Source organism: Rhinopithecus roxellana, chromosome 2 (assembly GCF_007565055.1).
Source record: "Rhinopithecus roxellana isolate Shanxi Qingling chromosome 2, ASM756505v1, whole genome shotgun sequence".
In the NCBI taxonomy this organism is placed as follows: domain Eukaryota; kingdom Metazoa; phylum Chordata; class Mammalia; order Primates; family Cercopithecidae; genus Rhinopithecus; species Rhinopithecus roxellana.
The window spans coordinates 161,154,169-161,177,100 of record NC_044550.1 but is presented as its reverse complement, the minus strand read 5'-3'; the positions used below and the strand labels follow the sequence as shown (position 1 = coordinate 161,177,100).

The following is a 22,932-nucleotide window of genomic DNA, read 5'->3' as shown; positions in this document are numbered from 1 at the left end:
AAGGAAGAAAATGAAATAAAAGATTTATCAGACTATGGCAGGTCCATTTGAGACAGGTGATGCTAAGTTTGTAGGGATACCCAATGTACCCGGTACGTAACTTTTCTCTAGCAGTGCCTAGCTGTCTAGGTATAGACAGAGAGAGAGAGAACAAACTCTTAAATCAATCTAGGGGCACTTGCCAAATCAAATACCGTCACTGGTGCACACCAGGAAGGAGCCTCAGAAGGGTGTGGGCTGATGCTTGCAATCACCACAGCACCCCCTCCTAAGGGCACGATTCTCCCCTTTGGCTGCAGACACCAAAGCCATAATTACAGCATTTGTGTTTCTTCACTAAGATAAATAGCAAGTAATGTTCATTGGAAAGGCCTAGGTCAGCCTGACTTTCTCTGACCTACAAGGCTTCTGAGTCTGGGAGAACACAAAGAAGAAGTGAGTGAGGGCCACGCCAGGATCCCCATCTAAGCATGTGTGCCTGTGTGTTGGAGTTAAAAAAAACTCATAAAAACTAAGACAGCTGTCTAAAAAGAGCACCATGACTCTTACTCTAAATCACATACAGTCAACATCTCCAGCCTTTATTTTCTAAATATGCACATTCCTAGATCAGGGGTAGGGGAACCACTGCCTAAGGTCTATTTTTCTAAGGTTAGTGACATAATGGCTAATGTGTACTGAAAATATTGAAAAGGAGGAAGAGGACGAGGAGAATCAGAGTAAGATGAAAGAGCAAAAGAAGGTGAAAAACAAGAAGAATATGCAACAAAGACTGTATGTGGCCAGCAGAACCTAAAATATTTGTTACTTGGCCCTTCTTGGGAAAAGCTTGCTGACTAACCCCTGATGTGCACAGTTAGGATAATACATGCATCATTTTCTGACCCCCTTTCAAATGTATTATCTTAGAAACTTTTGTCAATAAATCAGGACAGTCACCCAGTTATCACTTCAGGGGCCATGTGATCTTCCATGCATGGATGTGACGTAACTCACTTGGCCACTCCTCTCCAGCCTGACAGGTAGGCTGCTTCACTATCATAACTGATACTGCAAAAACTCTTCCCTGGCTTTCTTCATAGTTTGGCCTACTTCCTTCACCTAGAGTCCCCAAAATGGAAATTATTGGGCAAAGAGCATCATGGTCTTTTTACAGCCCTTGCTATACAGCCTGACAAACTTCTTTCTGTAACCTCAGAAACTGCCACCAGCCACAGGAATGTGCCCAGTTTGCGATACCTGTGGCTACTCTTGGCATTGTTGTCAATACCTAAAATGGGAAGTTTTATGATGGGCTTCAAAACAAGAGATGCTTGTGCCACTGTTAGATCTCCTTATCTCTGGAGAAGCCTCCTACATCCCTCTGCAACAGATAATACATTCACCACTGCATTCTATTCAGCTGCTAAAATGCTCCTGGGGCCAGGGGTAGCGGCTCACACCTGTAATCCCAACACATTAGAGGCTAAGACTAGGGGATCTCTTGAGACCAGGAATTCAAGACCAGTCTAGACAACAAAGTGAGACTGTCTCTACAAAAATAAAATAAAACGCTTCTGGGACCCTCTGAAGATGAAAGATCAGAGCAGAGCCAGGGCTCTCTGACTTTCCTCCTTCCACATCTTTCACTGATATCCTTTTGGGAGATAAGAATTCCTGCTTGGTTTTGAAAGAGACCATGCTCTTGATTGGATGGTGTCACCATTTTTAAAGAGCAGGTGGTGTTTTGGTTGCAACAAAACTACACATACTCTTTCTGGTTTCTACAAGCAAGTAAACAGTTCTGAAAAAAGAAACTGCGTTCTTCTAATTAGTCTGATTAGACTGATGACGCTTGTATCATCTCCCCCTTTCACAATTATCCAGTTGTTTACCAGATACCTCAAGAAGTAGAGAATTCTGCCAAGCACAGCAAAGCGCGCCGTGCTGACTGGTGGCATTCAACAATAAAGAAATCATAGCCACCCTAAGTCTGCAGACTCCTTGAAATGAATCAAACAACATCTGACAGTTCCCAACCTTCTTTCTGCTGCTGAGATGAATCCTATGGCCTCCACGCAATACATCTCCATGTCTATAGAATTAGTGTATCTAAATTAAGGTAGCTTTTAGCCTCCATCAATTTGTTGATGATTTCTCTGTTTTTCCTTTTTTTGAAGCTGGATATCACATGTTTTTGGTTGTATGCCTTTAAAAAGTGAATAAAATTTCGATGAGGGGTGCACCGTTTTTCAGAGCAATTTACTGTAACTACCTTTCAAGTAGTTAAAAAGTATGGAAATATATGTATATATACACACCCACCACCAAAACACTGACAGACAACCAAGTATCAGGGTTGTTAAATTTGTAACATTAAACTTAAAATCAATTAAACATTAAAGCAATTACTTTTGCACCAACCTAATAATTTTCTGTTTAATGTATTTTTGTGTATCTGTGTATATTTGAACAAAAAGGGAAGACAAATTCATTTTTCCTTCCGGATGTGATTTCTCTTTTTTTTCTTCTTTGTCCAGAGGTACTTGCAGCTAAATATCTTTCTTTTCTTTCTCTCTTTCCTTTTTTCTTTCTTTCCTTCCTTCCTTTCTTCCTTCCCTCCCTCCCTCCCTCCCTTCCTTCCTTCCTTTCTCTTTCTTCTTCTTCTTTTTTTTTTTTTTTAAGGCAGAGTCTCACTCTGTCGCCCAGGCTGGAGTGCAGATGGCATGATCTCGGCTCACTGTAACCTTTGCCTTCTGGGTTCAAGCAATTCTCGTGCGTCAGCCTCCCAAGTAGCTGGGATTAAGGCATGTGCCACCATGCCCAGCTAATTTTTGTATTTTTAGTAGACATGGGGTTTCGCCATGTTTGGCCAGGCTGGTCTCGAACTCCTGGCCTCAAGTGATCCACCTGTCTTGGACTTTCAAAGTGTTGCGATTACAGGTGTGAGCCATCGAGCCTGGACAAATACAATTTCTTAACTTTGACCTGTGAGCCTCTAGGCTTCTCTGTGTGTGGAGTTCTCTGTCCAGCCCTAGTAGACCCCAGGTCATTAGCGCTAAGGTTAAGACTCTTGTTAGCAAAGGCCTATACCACACTGGAGCCAAATTATTTTAGGGAAAGGATTTAGAATCATAGCTTATAAGAAGCCTGATTTATTGTTCCAGTGACCCAAAGATTTTTGTTTGTCGTGTGTGTGTGTGTGTGTGTATGTGTGTGACAATTTGGTTTGAAAACTCAAAGTTTTAAAAAACAAATAAATCAAATTAATGCACAGCACCTGCTCTCCAGCCCGCTCACTCACAGGCCTGTGTTAGTGACTTCAGTGGATAAATGAGAGAACATGACTCAGGTTTTTGTTCTTCACTCCCCAAAGGAATTGTTTCAAACCTTAACCACTGATCTCGAGCCCCATCTCACTCCCTACTGCTGATTCTTCATGATCTTATCCAAAAGAGAATATTGACTCAAAAAGAGAATATAGAACCCACACAGCTCCCTCTGCAGAGCATTCAAAGCCATTACACCACATCCTAGCTTACATTTCTGGCTCTGGCTCCAGTTGCACCTGGCTCATGCCTGCTATGCTCTGTCATACCCATAGAGTCAAAGGTTTTTCAAACACATGAACTTGGAGATGAATGTCTTCAAAGCAGGGACAGTCACGCCAGTCTTCTGCCGCAGGTGTACCTCTCCCTGCTGCCTCACACCTGTTCTCATGCTTAATCTAGGCTATTTGTCTAAATCCTAAGGGTTCTGGCTTGGCAGCCTTAGTTCTAAACCAAGTCTCTAGAGTTTCAAGCTAGCAATACTGCTAACCAGTACTGCTGTCAGCCTCTGGTGAGTAAATGAATGAACGAATGAATGAATAAAAAGAAGGAACAATAGAAATCAAGAAGGCAAGCCTAGCTGCTTTTAAAAGGAGCCTGCCATATATAAATAGTGTTCTTAAGTTGGTCTATCAAAATGCAAGTAATTTAGTGTCTTTGTTGTTATGTTTTTTTTTTTTTTTTTTTTTTTTTTTTAATGTTTATGCTTGACAGGAGTACCCAAATCAAGGAAGGTCCAATCATAGCAAGATCTCTCCTCCTCACGACCTGGGAGCTGGAACCCCGTGTACGTGGCCCAGAGGGCACTGGGTTTGTGTAACACCAGAGTCAGCACCCAGTCTCTCCCTTGCATTCCCACCCCCACGTGACAGAGAGGAGCAGGCACTCACACCATGAGGAAAACACCTCCCATGTTGGAGACACAGCCTCGGGTGGTCGGGGTGGCATGCCTGTCATAGCCGCACACACCACACAGTAAGCCCAGGTAGTAAAAAATCACGATGAGGGTCAGCAGAGAGCAGATGACTAGGCCACCCAGCCACCTGGAGAGGCAAGCACAGTGTTAGTAAACATGACACGGGCGATGCCACCCTAACACAAAAGTTGCTGGACTAAGGCTGAAGCCGATGAGTTATTCTTGGCTTCAAAAATCAGAGTCATCTATCAGTTCCTCAGAGGGCAATAATGTTGAACGAAAAGATCCCTTCCCACCCTTTGTCTTCCAATTCAACCAACGGAGAAAGTTTTATTTTGATCCTAGGTTTGCATTATTCTTGGTAGTCATGGGATCATTGCTTCCTTGCTTTGCCTTGATTCCCACGGGTGTCACACAGAGTTCATAAGCACAGCACACTGAGCTTCTCCAAGGCTATTGATGAAAACACCCTTAAGATTTTTATGTTCTTTTAAGGTTTCTGATGTCCTAAGTGCCTATTATCATAATGAAGGCATATGGCTAGATCGTGATTAGACTACAGATAAAGAAATACTGGATTCTTTTCCCCGGCCTTTTTCTAAAACATTTTGTGGTTGCAGAAATATTTGGGGCCGCTGTATTCTTTACTGAAACAGATTACGTGGCAGATGCATGGGGTATTTAGAATTTTATGAGCATCCTAAATCAAATGCCTGCAGAATACAAATCTCAATTTCATAATGGTCCTGTGAGACATTTTAGGATAATGGATCCTCAATTAGGCCTTACTGGCATTCCCGGGAGGTAGAACAACCTTTCCGGGCAGCAAGAGGCATTCAAGGGTAGTAATGCTTCCCAACATTTAAGACACTAAAAAACAAAGAATTTACTTCTGCTGGGTGTCTCTTGACAAAAGTCGCCACTGAAGCTTTTCATTCAATTAAGAGCAATCTCAGTAATTATAGTAAAAGCCACAGACAACCATTCTGGGGAGGTTTGTTCCAGACAGTGAGGGCACAAAATTAAATAAGTCACGGAGGCTGGTCTCAGAAAACTTTTAGAGTTAAAGGAGCATCTGCTCAGTTGATTTTCTTTTTAAGATAAGCTCATGGTGTCAGGGCAGGGGATAAAGGAAGGGAAATGGATGGCAGTCAGGCAGACAGGTAATGGTACTATTCTTTCTCGTTTGTGAAGCTCTGATCTTTAATGAAATTATAAGTTCATTGAGAAAGGGTCTGCCTTCTGTTTTTTCTGAGACTTGCTGGGGTGGCCCAGTCCCACGAGGGAATCACGGCAGGTGCCGCCTGGAGCTTGTTGTCTGTGGGGCAGTGACAAAAAGCAGAGCTGGATGGAGCTTCAAAACCTACCTCCGCTGTATGCTAGCCGGCCTTAATGAAGTCACTTCACTTCCCTGAGCCGGTCTCCTTGTCTATAAAACAGGGTTATAAATGGAACACAGCCCAGGGAATTTTTGAGAGTATTAAAAGAAATGTCATGCAGAAAGTGCTTGGTGGGCACACTGAAACTGTCTCTTAAATGGTATCGATTGCTATACTTTTTAAATTTTTTTTAAAATGTTTATTTATTTTTGAGACAGAGTGTCGCTCTGTTGCCCAGGCTGGAGTGCAGTGGTGCGATCTCGGCTCACTGCAAGCTCCGCCGCCTCCCGGGTTCACGCCATTCTCCTGCCTCAGCCTCCCAAGTAGCTGGGACTACAGGTGCTCGCCACCATGCCCGACTAAATTTTTTTGTATTTTAGTAGAGACGGGGTTTCACTGTGTTAGCCAGGATGGTCTCGATCTCCTGACCTCGTGATCCGCCCGTCTCCGCCTCCCAAAGTGCTGGGATTACAGGCGTGAGCCACCGCGCCCGGCCAATTGCTATAATTTTAATTACATATCTTGTGGTCTTGTATAAGAAATAATCCTCATGAGAATGAGTCTCCGGACTCCCCATGGGCTTGGGAGATATGAAGGGTGGCTGAGCTCTTCAGAGACAGAAGTGCATCTTACATAATAGATGATGCTCTAAATTTCTTGAGCCTCCAAGTCCTTCCCTCCCCACGGTTCTGGCTGGGATGTCCACCACCCTCAACCCAGGCCAAACCCTACCACTCACATTTTCTAATGGGACAAGCAGTGGGCATCACAGCCACTCACCTAACCTCTGGGAGCAATTCACTTGTTTCAAAGCACAGCTAAGAAAAGGATGCTCTTTCAGTAAGAACCAACCTCTGCATATTTATTTTATAAACCAATGTTTATATTGGTTTATAAAATAGAAAAGGATATTTCCCAGATGTCCTTCTTAATTACTTTTAAGCTTTAAAATCTCATTACATGCCTAGTTTGATAATTATAACTAGTATTCCAGAAACCACTAATGACATCAAAGTTGCAAATTATCAAATATTTGGCTCACGAAGGTCCAGTCTTCAAATTAAAAAAAAAATGTGGACCACGTTACAAATTTACGTATCATCTGTACACAGGCCTCGTGTGAACCTTCTCTGCATTGTTCCAATTTTAGTATATGTGCTGCCTGGTCTAAGCGAGCACTTCAACTTTTTTAACGAACATAAACTGGGGTTAACATATATCAGGTCATGGCCTCCTTGTACAATTTGCTGTCATAAGATGATCCTGGTGCTAATGTCAGATTTTTTATCTTGTTCTCCACAAAGTTCACTCTCGTAGTTCACCAGCTCCAAGGAGACACTCACCAGTATGAATCATACTCTTCCAATGTTGGTAAATTTCTGTGGATGCAACTTTCAGTGTTATTAACATAAACAGAGAATTCTGAGAGTATATCCTGAATAGGAAGACGCTGAGTTACATTGTCGATATCTGAACCAATGGAATTCAAGACCCTTTTGATACCTGAAAACAAAGATACCTTTGTTATGCGTTTGCAAACATGAAGGAAACAGAAACTTTGTTTTGGAGCCAAACAGAAAAGCCTGAACCACCTTTAGTTTTTCTCATGTTATGTATGTGTTTAAAATATGGTAAGATTCTACAACAAGCATGAATATAGCCAAGACCATCGAAAAGCAATTACTTAACAACAAAACAGCAAGCTGTGAGGACTGACTTTAATGAGATGGTACTGAAGTCAAGCCAGTTTCTCTCTTCTACTTACTTTACTTAAAGTAGATCAAGTGATTAAAATGTATGGTGTGCAGACTATGTGCCAGGCACTTTTATAAATAGTAACTCATTTATTTCACTGAGGTAGATAGTCCCATTCCCCATTTTACTAACAGCAACCCGGAGGCTCGCAGAGATTCAATTAATTGCCCATGGGTCTTTTAAAAGAAAGCTCTGGTAACGGGATTGAAACTTGGGTGCATCTGACTCTAAAGTCCCCATTACATGCTTTTGGGAAAATAATTAAATAATAACAATACTTTCTCCATCTAAGAAATGGTATTCAGGACTGGGCACAGTGGCTCACACCTGTAGTCCCAGCACTTTGGGAGTCTAAGGTGGGAGGATCACCTGAGGTCAGAAGTTTGAGACCAACCTGACCAACATGGCAAAACCCCATCTCTACTAACAATACAAAAATTACCCAGTTGTGGTGGCGCACGCCTGTAACTCGGGAGGCTGAGGCAGAAGAATCACTTGGACCCGGGAGGCAGAGGTTGCAGTGAGCCAAGATCGTGCCATTGCACTCCAGCCTGGGCGACAGAGCAAGAGTCGCTCTCAAAAAAAAAAAAAAGAAAGAAAGAAAGAAAAGCCTTCAGAAATGGAGTAATTCTCAAGGCCCCATTTAAAAACCAAGCAAACAAACAAAAAACACAAGTGACTCTGGGTGATATTTTTGTTAAAATTTTACCTGACTGATACAAATTGAGACTTCTTAGGAAGTACGTCTGTGTCTTTTCTATTCAAAAACCAATAGTAGTCTCAGTGGCCAGTTTCCTTTGCTATCAGTCTTACTATCTCAGACAGGAGTTAAGTTCAAAGAAAACCAGTTTTCTAGAGAGTGTCCATCACAACAGGTCCTAAAATCAAACTCACCTGGGGTGCAGGATTTCACCTGAACCAGTGCTCACATGAGTTCTGAAGGTGGCTGTATCCAAGTGATTCTTCACATGGACATACTAAGAACACACTAATCAGTTAAAAGTCCACTGATCCTGCAAGAGAGGTAAATCTCTTTGCAGCAGCAGAGACAAGATTAGCAGTTCTCAAAATATTATCCTGAGGCTCCCGGTGAACTTCAGGTAGAGAATAGAGATGGTAGCTTGATTCAAAATGTAATCACATAAAAATGGCAGGAAACTTTTTGTTTTCTTTTTGAGACAGGATCTCTCTGTATTGCCCAGGCTGGAGTGCAGTGGCATGATCATGGCTCAATGCAGCCTCAACCTCCTGGGCTCAAGGATCCTCCCACCTCAGCCTCCCAAATAGCTGGGACTACAGGTGTGTACCACCATGCTCAGCTAATTTTTTATGATTTTACTTTTTGTAGAGATGGGGAGATGGAATCTCACCATGTTGCCCAGGCTGGTCTTGAGCTCCTGGCCTCAAGTTATCCTCCTGCCTCAGCCTCCCAAAATGCCGGGATTATAGCAGTGAGCCACCACACCCGGCCCTGGAAACTTTTTTAAAGTTTGTTTTTCACATAGCTATGACATCTAGAAATCAAAGACACAGAAGCAAGCAACAGAGTGTCAGGTGTTTGGATGTGACTCATTAAGAACGGACTGTTACTCCTTGGGGCTCATTGCCTTCTCCAGATGGCTCGTGTGTGAAAACACCTGAGGATCCTTGGCCAAAAATGACTCAGTGGGTCTCTTGGTTACTTCTGAGATTTTGAGAGATGGGGAATGCAGCCTTCCCGTCTTCTAGGAGCAGCTCCAAGGGCCTGTGCCTGCTTCTCAGCCTGGCTTGGCCTCACGCACGACATGGCTCCATGACTTTGCTGCTCTGGCGACTCTCTACGTGACTGGTGCCCTCTCTTATCATATACCCTCTTCAAACCTCTCTCGATGTCCCCTTTTCCAGGCAGCCTCCCACTAGCCTCTCCTCAACTTGTTTCCCTGGCACCAACCTGGTCATGGTGCCAGAGTGTGACAACAAGTTTGTGTACACATGGCTGACTAAAGGACAAGAAGAACTCATGGCTTATGCATCTCACAGCCCAGTGCCTGGCAGAGCCTGGCACAGAGTTGGCACTAAATAATCTGTTCAGGTTGGGATGAGAGCTAAGGACATGAAACTAAACACCTGCGATCCAGGCTGACAGAGCGGCACTGACCCGGCTCTAGGAAAATGCTGGCTTGTGCTCAGGCAATGGCACCATGCGCCATGGGCCACACTCAACGCACACAGCACACTTTGCTGTGTCAGACTTACAAGGAAGGGCTGCACGTATGGGCAGGAGAGGTCCAGAGAGTGGAAACCAAAGAATTAAACACAGAGATTAGTGAGCAGGTGACTGTCAGACATAGAGCATGCATCAGCCTTCAGAGGTTAGCACACGGAAGTCTGAACCCTGTCCTTAGTATCTTAATATTTTAAAGTAGAATCTTATGCTATACAAAAGGAAACCCACAAAACATCTAAAGTGTTATGTAGCAAGATAAAACACTTTTTTACTCAAACTCTTCACAGGTCAAAAAAACACTATTAGGGAAAAATAATCAAGTATCTCTAACATAACATTTTAAAACCGTTTACTCAACAGATAAAAGCAGCATCAAATTGATTTTTCAAAGAAATAGAAGATAGCTTTACATAGCTTCAGAGATTTCTTTTCTTTTCTATTCTTTGTTTGTTTGTTTGTTTGTTTTTGAGAGAGAGTCGCCCAGGCTGGAGTGCAGTGGCTAGATCTCGGTTCACTGCTACCTCCACCTCCTGGGTTCAAGTGATTCTCCTGCCTCAGCCTCCCGAGTAGCTGAGGTTACAGGGGTGCACCACCACGCCTGGCTAATTTTTGTATTTTTAATAGAGATGGGGTTTCACCATCTTGGCCAGGCTTGTCTCAAACTCCTGACCTCAGGTAACCTACCCGCCTTGGCCTCCCAAAGTGCTGGGATTGCAGGCGTGAGCCACTGCACCCAGCCCAGAGATTTCTTCTTCAAGCAAATAACCCAGGTTTGTCTCTATCATTGCACAAAGAACTGCTACCACTGCATCCTCTCCCTCTGTACGTTCACCCCAAATCCCATAACCCAAATACAGCATGATTCAGTAATTTGAGTGGAATCCTCTCCACATTGATTCTGTCTCTCCAAAATTGTAAGCAACCTTAGGAGCCTAAAATACTATTGCCCCAGCATCAGTGGACAGATTAAAATCTTCCTAACGGCAAAAAAAAATCCTTTTATACAGTATTCCTTTTAAAAGTTTGATTTTAAGTTTGTCTAGAAAATGTAATAATCTACAGTTTTTCTCTTCAGTGAAAATCAGAATGAGTTTCCAAACTGTGGCTGCTGTAAGGTCTCAAGGCACACACTCTAGGGACCTGGATTACACTGCGGCTCTCAACCATGTGGCAGCTGCCGGCTGGGCTGAATGATGTTTATCAATGTTCAATAACAGGTTTGTTCTTGTTTTTAAGTCACTGAATGAAGTGACACAATTGTAAAGCTCTGATACTTGTTTCGTTTTGACAGTTTTAATGAGAAATTTTTTTTTTTTAAAGGAAAAGAACAATGCAATACTTGGCAACACATTTCTCTGTACTGACCTTCCAATCAGAGAGACACAGAATCACCTCAAACTGTGAATCTCACCTGCTACGACGGTCTTGGTTTGGCTTTGCACTCTGTCAGGTACATCATTAAGGGATTGATAGCCCTGAAAAACATTTCAAAGTAAATGGATGTACACGGTAAGTTGAACACTAGTTGACTAGTCACTCATTTTGCGATGTAGTACGAGTAGAGAGGCAAAATAAAAATATAACATTCATCTTAAGGGTGAAACTATCATTATATGGTCATCAAGAGTCTAAAAAAATCCTCTTTAAAGAGTATTGTCTTTAAATTATATCAATTAAAGATTGTGTTAGAAATTTTTTATATGGGGGTCCCCATAATTTTAAAATCAACATATTTACACAGAACCTAGGTACTATTACGGGCACATACATCTGCACATACATATATATATAGTGTACATATATACTCCCAGTGGTTCTCAACTGGGAGAAATTTTGTTCTCAACTGGGGTATGTTTGGCAAAGTCTGGAGACATTTTGGTTATCACGGTTGTGGGTTGCCGCTGGGATTGTGGGGGGAGAGGCCAAGGATGCTAATAAATACCCTACCATGCACAGGAGAGCCCCCACCGCTAAGAGCCGTGCACGGTGTCAGCAGTGCTGAGGTTAAGAGACCCTGATCGGTACAATATCCCATGTGCAGACAGAAGGTGAATTTCTAAAAACAGAATCTTACTTTCTAATTAAAAATAAAATTAGAGATATAGTCTAACTGAAAAAAAAAAAATATATATATATATGTATATATATATATATATATATGTATATATATATATATATATCCCAAAGCATGGCTTACAGAGGATACAACTGTGGTGAGGATAGAACAAAAAGAAAAAACAACCGTGCCAAGTGATAGGGCTTTGGGGCTAAACCTCCATGAGAGGGAAATATCATTATTTCCAAATAATTCAACTAAACATCCAGCCTTTCCTCTGGAAGGTGTTTGGTGAGTGTTTCTTCACTGTCTGCTGGTGTACTTAGCTGTCTGCCAGGGAAAGTACAGCACTTTCAACCTTCATAAGATTTATGGTGCCAGCCAGTTTCCACCTTAGCCTAGCTACATCCGATGTTACAAAATGAACATCCATGACTTCTGTTTCCTCCAAAGAGACTAAGCTACTGAGCACACTAGTGCTTGTGTTGGTTTTCTGTGTGCCTGACTCTTTGACATTCATCTGTGTCTGGACTTGCAGATGCCATGGGTGATTTCACAGCTGGAAAGTGTCTTACAGATCTCCCGGTTCAAGGCCGTCTTTAACAAATGAAGTAACACCAGAGTGCAAAGACCAAGAAATTTTGAATAACTTGTTTAAGGGCCACTTACTTTGTCAGTAAGTATCTAGTAAACATATGTAGACAAGTGTTTAACCCACTTATGCTGAAGGTTGCAAATATTTTTTGTGAAAAATCAGAACCTGGTGATGACATTTGGCAGTAGGATATAAATAACTCTCACGAGCTTAGCGTTCCAATAATGGAACACTAAGCATAAATGGGTTAATAGAGATTTGAGATGTTTTTACATCCATGCTAAATGACAGAGTCAAGAATAAAACTATCCTCTCATTTTTCCATAGGCCCAGGCACTCTACTGAACTATAATCTAAAAAGAAATATTTATTGCATATTCAGTATCTATTGGTTGAATAAACAGCAACATTTAGTAAGCTACTGGGGAAATCAGGGAATTCCAGACCAATGCTGTCCCTGCCTTTTTGGGGGTTTACAGTCCAGTGGTGGGAAGGGAGACATTAAAGAAATAATTACAGTTATGAGGAAATTAGCAGAGAATATTTGCAATGCTGCAAGAATGTATTAAAAAGGGTTTGACCTAGTCAAGAAGCCCAGGAAAGGCCTGTTAAGAAGGTAATATATAGACTGGGTGTGATGGCTCATGCCTGTAATCCCAGCACTTTGGGAGGCCGAGGTGGGTGGATCACCTGAGGTCAGGAGTTCAAGACCAGCCTGGCCAAGATGGCGAAACCCCATCTCTACTAAAAATACAGGCTGGGCGCGGTGGCTCAAGCCTGTAATCCCAGCACTTTGGGAGGCCGAGACGGGCAGATCACAAGGTCAGGAGATCGAGACCATCCTGGTGAACACAGTGAAACCCCGTCTCTACTAAAAATACAAAAAACTAGCCGGGCGAGGTGGCGGGTGCCTGTAGTCCCAGCTACTTGGGAGGCTGAGGCCGGAGAATGGCGGGAACCCTGGGAGGCGGAGCTTGCAGTGAGCTGAGATCCGGCCACTGCACTCCAGCCTGGGCGACAGAGCAAGACTCCGCCTCAAAAAAAAAAAAAAAAAATACAAAAATTAGCCTGGTGGGGTGGCACGTGCCTGTAATCCCATCTACTTGGGATGCTGAGGCATGAGAATTGCTTGAACCTGGGAGGCAGAGGTTGCAGTGAGCTGAGATCATGCCACTGCACTCCAACCTGGGCAACAGCACAAGACTCCATGTCAAAAAGAAAAAAAGAAGGTGATATATGAAGCTTAAAAAACTAAGTAGTGGCCGGGTGAGATGGCTCATGCCTGTAATCCCAGCACTTTGGAAGGCCAAGGGGGGGCAAATCACTTGAGGTCAGGAGTTCGAGGCCAACCTGTTCAACATGGTGAAACCTCGTCTCTACTAAAAATACAAAACTCAGGCAGGCATGGTGGCACACAGGTGTAATTCCAGCTACTCAAGAGGTTGAGGCAGGAGAATCGCTTGAACCTGGGAGGCACGGGTTGCAGTGAGCCCAGATCGCACCACTGTACTCCATCCTGGGCGACAGAGGGGGATTCCATCTCAAAAAATATATAAATAGATAGATAGATAGATAGATAGATAGATAGATAGATAGATAGATAAATAAAATACCTAAGTAGCTAGGCTACTAGGAGGGGGGAAAAGAAGAGAGTGCCAAGCAGAGGGAAGAGCGTGTGCAAATGCGTGAAGGTGGCAAAGAACAAAAAAAACCAGTACAGCTGACTCACTGGCAGAGGGGGACAGCATTTTGTATTAGAATCAGTGTGGGGTTCAGCATTACACTCACTAAATTCTGAGGCCTAGGAAAGCAGAGGTCATATTCTTCTTGATCTCTCATGGTCTTAGCATGCCACTTTACACATCACAGGTGCTTAACAAAAATCCTGGGAACTGGAATGATGAACACAATTGCCTGGAAGGTAATAGCTATCATCCTTCCTTGGTAACCCTTCTCTGGAAATTCACTGTTTTGCTGTTTCCCATTTTCTTACGTACTAGTCCACCCTTTAAAACTACATAAAATCAGTGATTGTATTTTTTCCAAAAAACATACCTGTTGGACCAGGCCATCCAAATCTGTCCTAAGAACGTTATTAACTTTGTCAAGTTCTGCATCCACAGGTGGAAGCTGAAAATTTATAAAACGAAATATAAGATGAGGTTGTTACCTTCAAAACGATTCCTCATGAAGCAAGAAGTCATCGTATATCCAAGTCCCAAAGCGTCTATACTATAGGGTACAATCTCAGTTTCTTTTCAACAATAGAGTTTTATCTGGGAAAAATACAGCTCAGACCCTCCTTGACAAGCACTAATTTTTTTGATGTCTGGAGGTCTCTTGCTGTAATCAGCTAAAAAAATGAGGCAAAGAAATGTAACACACATGTAATATATATGACTTCACAATTTCAAATACTAAACACTGTTCAATAAAATTGTAAACAACCTTTTTAAAGCCATGTTTAAAAGCAATGTAGTCAGTGGTTATATTAGTGAGTAATCTGGAATAGTTTTTCCACTTACAGCATTATACATGGATTTGAAGTGCTCTGGCTCTTACCAACACTGGGACAAACATCATATGCCTCTCACATGATGTCCAAGAACATAATATCACTACTGTGATATTTCCCTGGCAAATATGAGTAACTTCAAACAACCCTAAACTGAAGACCATTCTACAAAGTAAATGGCCTGTTCAAAAATGTCTGTGTCACAAAAGAAAAGACACACTTAGAAACGGTTCCAGATTAACAGGAATGAAAGAGACATGACAATAAATGACAATGTGTAATCCTCGCCTGGACCCGGGACTGGAAAAAGAGATGATAGTTATAAAAGGCATTTTTGGAAAGATCAACATTTGAATGGACACTGTGGATTAAATGGTAGTGTCGGGTCAATGTTATCCTAATTTTGATCATTATATAATGATTATGTAAAGTTAGTAAGTACAATAAAATATTTAGGGGTAAAAAGGCATGATGATGTCTACAACATATCCCCAACTTACCTTTTGAGAAAAAAATGCATATTATTTTATGAATGTATATATTAAATGATATGAACAGACAGATAAACTGATAAAATATGATAAAGCAAATAGTGCAAAATGGTGACCCTTGAAGAATGTGGACAAAGGGTGTGTGAACAAGGATCCATGCATTCATCTTGCAAGTTTTTCACGTTTGATACAACATTAAAAATAAAAAGTGCCCCCCAAAAAGGATCTATCTCAAACAACTCAGATGCAACTAAGCTCTAAAAAACTGTTCAATCAAAAACAATTATAGTGATATCCAGATACAGATGTTGCAAGTGAAATGTTTGAAAAACAATAGAATGAAATGTAAGAGTGAGAAAAAGTATATCTCTACTAAAATGTTATTTTATATAAAATGTGAGGTGTCCAGGCATGGTGGCTCATGCCTGTAATCCTAGCACTTTGGGAGGCTGAGGCAGGCAGATCACTTGAGATCAGGAGTTTGAGACCAGCCTGGCCAACACAGTGTAACCCCATCTCTACTAAAAATATGAAAATTAGCCAGGCGTGGCGGTGGGTGCCTGTAATCTCAGCTACTCAGGAGGCCGAGGCAAGAGAATCACTTGAACCCGAGAGGTTGGAAGTTGTAGTGAGCAGAGATGGTGCCACTGCACTCCAGCCTGGGCAACACAGTGAGACTCCATCTCAAAAAAAAAAAAAGAAAAAAAAAGTGAGATGTGTATCTAAGCAAATAAGTTAGACATCATTAATAGACGTGGCCATTTTACCTACATCTCAGAACTTTATATAATCCAAGTTGCTCCAAATTCTTTTTAAAAAATCTTTTCTTTGGGAAAATGGGAGATTTTTCTTCTATTTCAGCATACAGTTAATAGACTAAGCACATCATTTAACATATTTTTTAACTCTTAAAGGTCTACATGAATATATTGTTTCCTTTTCTCCTTGTAAAGCTGAATTAATTCTGATGTGTTTCATTCAGTGGTAGAGAACTACCACAAAGCGGTTCCCTTTTACTCCTTTGCTCCTGCTGTGGTCATTCCAATATGGCAATCAAATGACTCAAGAAGGGTGACAGAGGCCAGGGGCTAACCGTTCTCCAAGTCAGGCCACCATGCACTGGATAAGTCACCCTGGCTTAGCCCTGCCTGGCAGTCCCCAGCATGCAGCCCTTGACCATGGCAAACTCATGCCTGCTCACCTGCCTCAGTTCAGGGTTGCTATTCAGCTGGCTTAGAGACAATCTGATGCTGTTGCAGGTTTCACTTGATGGACGCACTGAGCACAGAGGGTCATTGAGAGATGCCCGCAGGCTAGTTTTCACGCTGGTCAGACTGCTGCTAAGCTGTGTGCTTTGTTGGTGCAAGCTCTTCAAGGTGCTGTTCATGTTCTCCAACGCCTCTTTGGTCTCTTTGATTGCTGTAGAAACACAGCCCACTTCAGAACAGACATGCCAAGTCCTTCCTCATTTACAAAAGTGTGTCTAAAGGGACTTGGGATGGACCGGTAAATGACTTTAGATGGCAGTGAGAGGGACACAGTGCAAGGGGCAGTCTAAGGGGAATACAGGAGCATCGCTAGGCTGCTCTAATAGCTGCTCCAACAAGAAGCAGGGAGCTCTCCCTGCTTAGGGTCTGCTCTCCCGCTTAGGGTCTCTTTCCAACAAGAAGCAGGGAGCAAGCACCAACCCAGGAGCATGATGGGGACACCTCGATGCAGCTTTCACTGGCCAGCAGTGGTCAGCAAAGTCATCACCACCCAGCCTCGAAGAGGTCAATCCAAACAAGTCAATCCTAGCAGTTTAAATACACATCAAAATGAATTACATCCAGACATATTTTAGCTCTAATTATTCTAAGAGTTGGAATCAAAACTAGCACAGTAGTTAAGAGCACGGTTTTAGATTGAGGCCAGTCTAGGCATGGATCTCAGCTTTGCTATGTGCTGTGTGATGAAAATAGACTCCTGAACCACTCTGAGCCAATTTCCTCGTCTTCAAGTACGGAAACACCACCACCTTCATCATGCAACATGGGGGTTACATCAGTCAGATGAAAATGCCTCAAAGGCAGTGGTCTATCTGTTTAATTTTGGAAGCCCCGCCCGCTAGGACACATTCTTGTACAGAGAGTACCCAACCAACAATAGTTCAATTTATGATTTCTCAATTTTGTGATAGTGGAAAGCTATATGCATTCAGTTAAAATGGTACTTCGAATTTTGAATTTTGAACTTTCCCAGGCTAGTGATATGTGGTAGGATACTCTCTCGCAGCAGCAGCGAACCACAGCTGCCAGTCAGCCATGCAATCAAGAGGGCAAACAATGCATATTCTACAGTGTATTAAAAGCATTTTCAACTTACAATGTTTTCTCTTCACCATGGGTTTATTGGGATGTGAGCCCCCATCGTGTATGTGGAGGGGCATCTGTACTAGGAAATCCAGAATAATTGTTTGCTATCATGATTTATCTGGATGGTGGAGCTACCTATACATGACTAGGGAGGTAGGGAATTACGTTTTTCTATAGTGGCTTAAAGCCACAGCAGTACAAGATGTGAAATTTAAATTAGAGGGCATTGCTCTTCTTCTAAGCAAATAAATCTTCTTGGTCAGGTCTTTGCTCTGTGGCTCACGGAACAGATGGTTGAGGATCAAGCTGCAATTGGGTGTTTCAAGGAAATGTATCAATGCCCTTAAAAGTGGCTTCCCCATCCTTTCCTGGCAGCCACATAACAGATAATACTTGAGTGTTATACACACACACACACACACACACACACATTTTTAAAATGTTTTCATGTTGAGTCTAGCCAAAAGTAGCCCGAGGTTGCATTTCAGTTCTGCTTCTACCCTGCTACAGCACATCTGGCAAACTCTCACTTCTCAGGACCTCAGTCTCATCTATAAATTAGGGAGTGGGTTGGGTCACCTCCTGGTTACTAGAAGAGTCTGATTCCAGGCTGTGCCCTAATAGCTTGTGGGGCTAAGCTCTTAGGAGATGGTCTCCCCCATGCTAACTAGGTCTGGTTAGATACTGCAACCTAGCTTTGAGGATGTACCCAGAGACCTGGGTAGGCTTCCAGAATTGAACTGCATCTTCCTTGGTCTCAAATTTCTATCACTTTACCTGAATAGAAAATCTTAAACTCTGCTTCAAACAGTATTTTCTCTTGAATTTCAGTCTAATCATAGCTTAACAATATTTAAGATTATAATAATATTTAGGACTATCAAAGAGCACCCTGGGTATCAGTTTTTCATCTCTCCCACCTATCATCCAGTGTTGTCGGTGAAGCATGAAGCCTGGTATCTGGCTCATGGTAGAAGCTCAATAAATATTAAACACAGCAAAACAAAAAAGAACTCAGCTGCAACCCGAAATACACAGAAGTACCCCAGAAATACACAGAAACACACCAGAAATACACAGAAACACACCAGCAATACACAGAAGAACACAAAAGAGCAGGCTAAAACACACTTCACAATTTAATGTTCTGTGGTTTACTCCTCACAGTCCTTTTCACTTTGACTTCAAGATAAATTATCTTGAGGCAAGAACCACCACCACCACCATCAACAACAACAACAACAACGGAGAATGACAGGTGACAAAATAAAAGCATGGCCCAGGAAATGTGTATTAAGCACTGTTCATAGCCATTCTAGGCTATGGATAATATTCTGTCACGTCACAGGGAGGACTCAGAAGTGATAAACACATGTTTTCCAAAAGCTTCAAAGTGTTTTATGTCTATAAACTATTAACTGGGTTGTAACTCTGGGAGTCCGTCCAGGCCCACCATCATCATATATATTATGTATCTGAAGTAAGTGGAAAAGCTATCTGAGGTTCTCAATTTTAGTGAATTACCATTTTACCAGCCCATAGTATATTTCCTTTATAGGTCCTGATCTGCAGTCCAAATATGATTTGTACACCAAAACAATGGCATGTTTTTGTTCTCTCCAAAACCCACTAAACACTTAGGGCTGCAAAGCGTTTTTAGCAAACAAACAAACAAACAAAAAAAGAACTTTAATAATAACACACGAGGCACTGAAGAGAAAAAGAGAATCTTTGAATCATCTTTTACCTAAAAACGACCATAATTCAGTTACTAAAAACTGCAAGAACGTTGGGCAAAAAGTAACAACTACTCCAAAGCATCAACCACAGTGCATCATTCATATACTTTTGCCCAGCCTTCACCATTACTTAATTTGGGGCTGGAAGAGACCTTGGATCTCTTCAATATTGCAAACATAATATATGTGATCTCTTCAACATTGCAGTCACATAATATATGTGATCTTCGTGGGCCTGGAATGACTCCCAGAGTTACAACCCAGTTACTATGTTATAGATATAAAATACTTTGAAGCTTTTGGAAAACAAAAAGATCTTGTTCAATATTGTGAACGCACTGATGCACGAGGGATCCAGCCTGCAGGGATGCCTGGCATCGTCTGTGGCCACGTGAGCACTGGAATCCCAGGTTTCCAATTCTCCCTCCAGAGGTGCACGTGTTGCCTCCTTGTGGATGTCACCACAGCACCCTCCATCTTAATACTCTTCAAGGTACTAAGTCCCATCTAGGGTGGTCCAGGTAACACAGACTCTTGCTAGAACAGGGTCTGAATCCCAACTCCACCACTTTGCAGCTAACCAATTGCTATGGACTAATATACCTCCCCCAGATTCATATGTTGAAGCCCTAACTACTGATGTGACCTTTAGGTGGGTAACTAAGGTTAAATAAGGTCATAAGGATGGATCCCTAATCCAACAGAACTGATGTTCTTACGAGAGGAGGAAGGGACATCAGAGATGAGTGTCCCAAAATGGAAATAAGACTGGAATGAAGGACAGTGGCCAGGTGTGCACAGAAGAAAGGAGTAGGGGAGGAGGGAAGGAGAAAGGAAGGAAGGAGGGAAGAAGGGAAGGAGGGAAAGAAAAAAAGGGAGGGAGGGTGGAAGGAAGGAAAGAAGGAATGGAGAAGCCATGCGGAAAAAGCCAGGACAGGAAGGAAGGAGGCAATGGTCTCTGAGGTCATATCCCTTCTCTGGGTCTCCATTTCCTTGCCTGGAAAGAAAATGCTTGGTGATGAAGAGAACAGATGTCTGGAGAAATCTAAGGCATCAACAACAGAGGATGTTGTTTGTGATGTTATTGTCGATGTTGAGAACGTTGTTGTTGGCTGGACCCTTTGCAGGGTCAAGGAGAAAGGGAAGGAAAGGCCTTTCAACTAGTTAGGACTCATCTTAACAACTCCTGGCCTGTTCTGCATGTCCTCCTGTTTCCACACATTCATCTCAGTTGTTGAACTATAAGGCATGCCAAAAGAAACCGGAATACTTCTCCATTTTTTACACAATTATCTTCTTTATGGACTATGTTCTCAGGGATGCTAGCTCATGAAAGCAAAATTCATATTGGCAAATGAGTGTTTTACATAGATATAATTGTCGTCTCCAACAAGTACCTCGCAAGGACATTTTTCTCAACATTTGGAAGGGCCTGGGAGGTCTTTTTTCATTACAGTGGAGCATGCAGTTTATCTGTCACTTATATCATTAACCATGGAGGCTTAAGATATATATGTATATTCCTTGCTTCTAAGTTTCACTTTCAGGAAGGAAAAATGAATCAGTTTCCCTCAGATGACCTAAATGTCTATAGGTTCCTCATCTTCTGTATCAGGGTCAACAAACTTTTTCTATAAAAGGCCAGATAGATGGTAAATATTTTAGGCTTTGTGGGTTACCCTATGTCTCTTCCAATGACTCAACTCTGCCATCAGAGCACGAAAACGGCCACAGATGATATCTAAACAAATGCGAATGGCTGTGTTCCAATAAAACTGTGTTTACAAAAACAGGTGGTGGGCCCCTAACAAATTCTGCCCCTATCATCTGAAATGGCAACACCTTTGGCACAAGCTTTAATAAAGAGCACAACCAAGCTATGGCAACACAGTGTCTTGACCTGAACTGTCTGCATGGCCACGGACGGTGGCTCTCCCCAAGCCAGCTCTCAGGGAACAAGAAAAGAGTGAGCGAGTCTGCTGAGCCCAGGGACTCCTGGGTGGAACTTCCTTTCGTCATTTTTGCCCGCTGCTTACCTGTCGCCATGGACTTAATCTCATCAAGAACAGGGATGATGTTGGGCCTCAGTCGGTCAAGAATTCCGCCTCCTAGCACTGAATTGATACCTACATGCAAATAAGCACAGGGATGGTGAGGGTGGCCTCTGCTCATCTCTCCACCCCACCCTCATTCTCTCCACACTGCCTCAGCCTCTCCTGCTGCAAAACCCATTTGCATCCTGGACCTTGTCTAGGGGTGGACTTGTGTACGGAGATTTCTCTTCAGAGTCTCCACACCAACTGTTCCCCAGTGAAAAATTAATCACTACGACTCACAGACCCAGTATTTACTTATACCAGGAACATGGTGTTATCATCTTGACCTATGTGTAACCCCCTCTGTATCTAATCTCTTTGACTAGACCAGAGGAACATGGTGTTATCATCTTGACCTGTGTGTAACTCCCTCTGTATCTAATCTCTTTGACTAGACCAGAGTTCGCACCCAGACTGCACTCTGGTGGGGGCTGTCGTGAGCATTATGGGATGCTTAGAGGCACCCCTGGCTTCACCCCACCTTTACCTCATTGTGACAACCGAAAATGTCTCCAGATGTCACCAAACGTGCCAAACGTCACCCCCTAGTTGAGAAGCACTAAGCTAAACCTTGGCGTGCAGGGTTGAGCCCTCTCCATCCAGCCATTTCTGAAGCCACTGGTTGCTCTGAGGAGCCGGCTGTGTCTGTGTAGGGCACCTGGCAGGAAAACAATCTTTCCCTCATGAAGGAAATGGAGAATGAGCACTTGTGACTACAAGAATGCTAAAGCTTTCCAGTAAGTGTAAAATGAAGAAACAGTCTTCATTTTGCCTGTGACATTCTTCATGCTGCCTGTGAAACAGATGCCTTCGATGAGGGCTAGATTCTAATCGCTGAGTAACAAATGACACATCGGCAATAAGGCTAGGGAATCATCTTTCTGTCTTCCCCCAGCTTTCACGTATGTCATTTCTTAGTCCATGTTTTATGGGAGATGAGTCAAAACAAAGAAACCAAAAAAAGTGAAGCAACTTTAAATTTTACTCACTGTTCAGATCTGAGAACGCCTTGTCCTTGGTAGTGTTGTACTGGGCCAATATATATTTGATTTGCTGAAAAAGAACATTCTGTGAGACCTTCCCTTCTAAGGTCCAAAGGCAATAAAAAGACAAACGGAGATTTAATATACAAACGTTTTCCTGAATCAGAGCATTTTGAGGTAACCAACAAGTTCTTAGAGACTTTTCTACTCTCTGACAGGTTGGAACCCATGAGCACCGCACATTTAGGCTGCTTCCTGCTCAGACACTTTTTAAAACGATGTTCTGAAGATGTAATTCATCAACATGCTTCTGGAGTACAGAAGAAAGGGAACCTCCTCTCCCATCCCCACCCTTCAACCATCCCATTGGCCTTCTCTAAAGACAATTTGTGTGTCCATGAGTATGTGTGCATGTCCTTCCCAAGGAATTTGACGTGCCTATGCAGACATTAGTAAATGGATGTTTATAAAGCTGGATGGTTTCATTACAAGAGTAACTTTGTGCAAGTGATGGAAAGTTAACTATATGGCCAAAAAGA

At 42.5% G+C, this 22,932-nt stretch overlaps 1 protein-coding gene and 1 non-coding gene across 5 annotated transcripts in view; both read right to left on the bottom strand.

Annotated features, from left to right (window-relative positions):
- Window positions 1-22,932, bottom strand: part of PROM1 (prominin 1) — a 116,123-nt gene that overhangs the window by 33,559 nt on the left and 59,632 nt on the right. For all 4 annotated transcript variants that reach the window (XM_010358128.2, XM_010358127.2, XM_030923242.1 and 1 more), the window contains 7 exons: window positions 22,400-22,463; window positions 21,351-21,440; window positions 16,423-16,640; window positions 14,271-14,345; window positions 10,976-11,039; window positions 6,947-7,106; window positions 4,199-4,351 (listed from right to left, as the gene is read on the bottom strand). In XM_010358128.2, coding sequence (XP_010356430.2) covers window positions 4,199-4,351; window positions 6,947-7,106; window positions 10,976-11,039; window positions 14,271-14,345; window positions 16,423-16,640; window positions 21,351-21,440; window positions 22,400-22,463 — 824 coding nt within the window. The remainder of the gene's footprint in view (window positions 1-4,198; window positions 4,352-6,946; window positions 7,107-10,975; window positions 11,040-14,270; window positions 14,346-16,422; window positions 16,641-21,350; window positions 21,441-22,399; window positions 22,464-22,932) is intronic.
- LOC115896081 lies at window positions 6,671-6,782 on the bottom strand. The gene has a single exon (XR_004056066.1). It is a non-coding gene; the product is annotated as a U6 spliceosomal RNA (small nuclear RNA).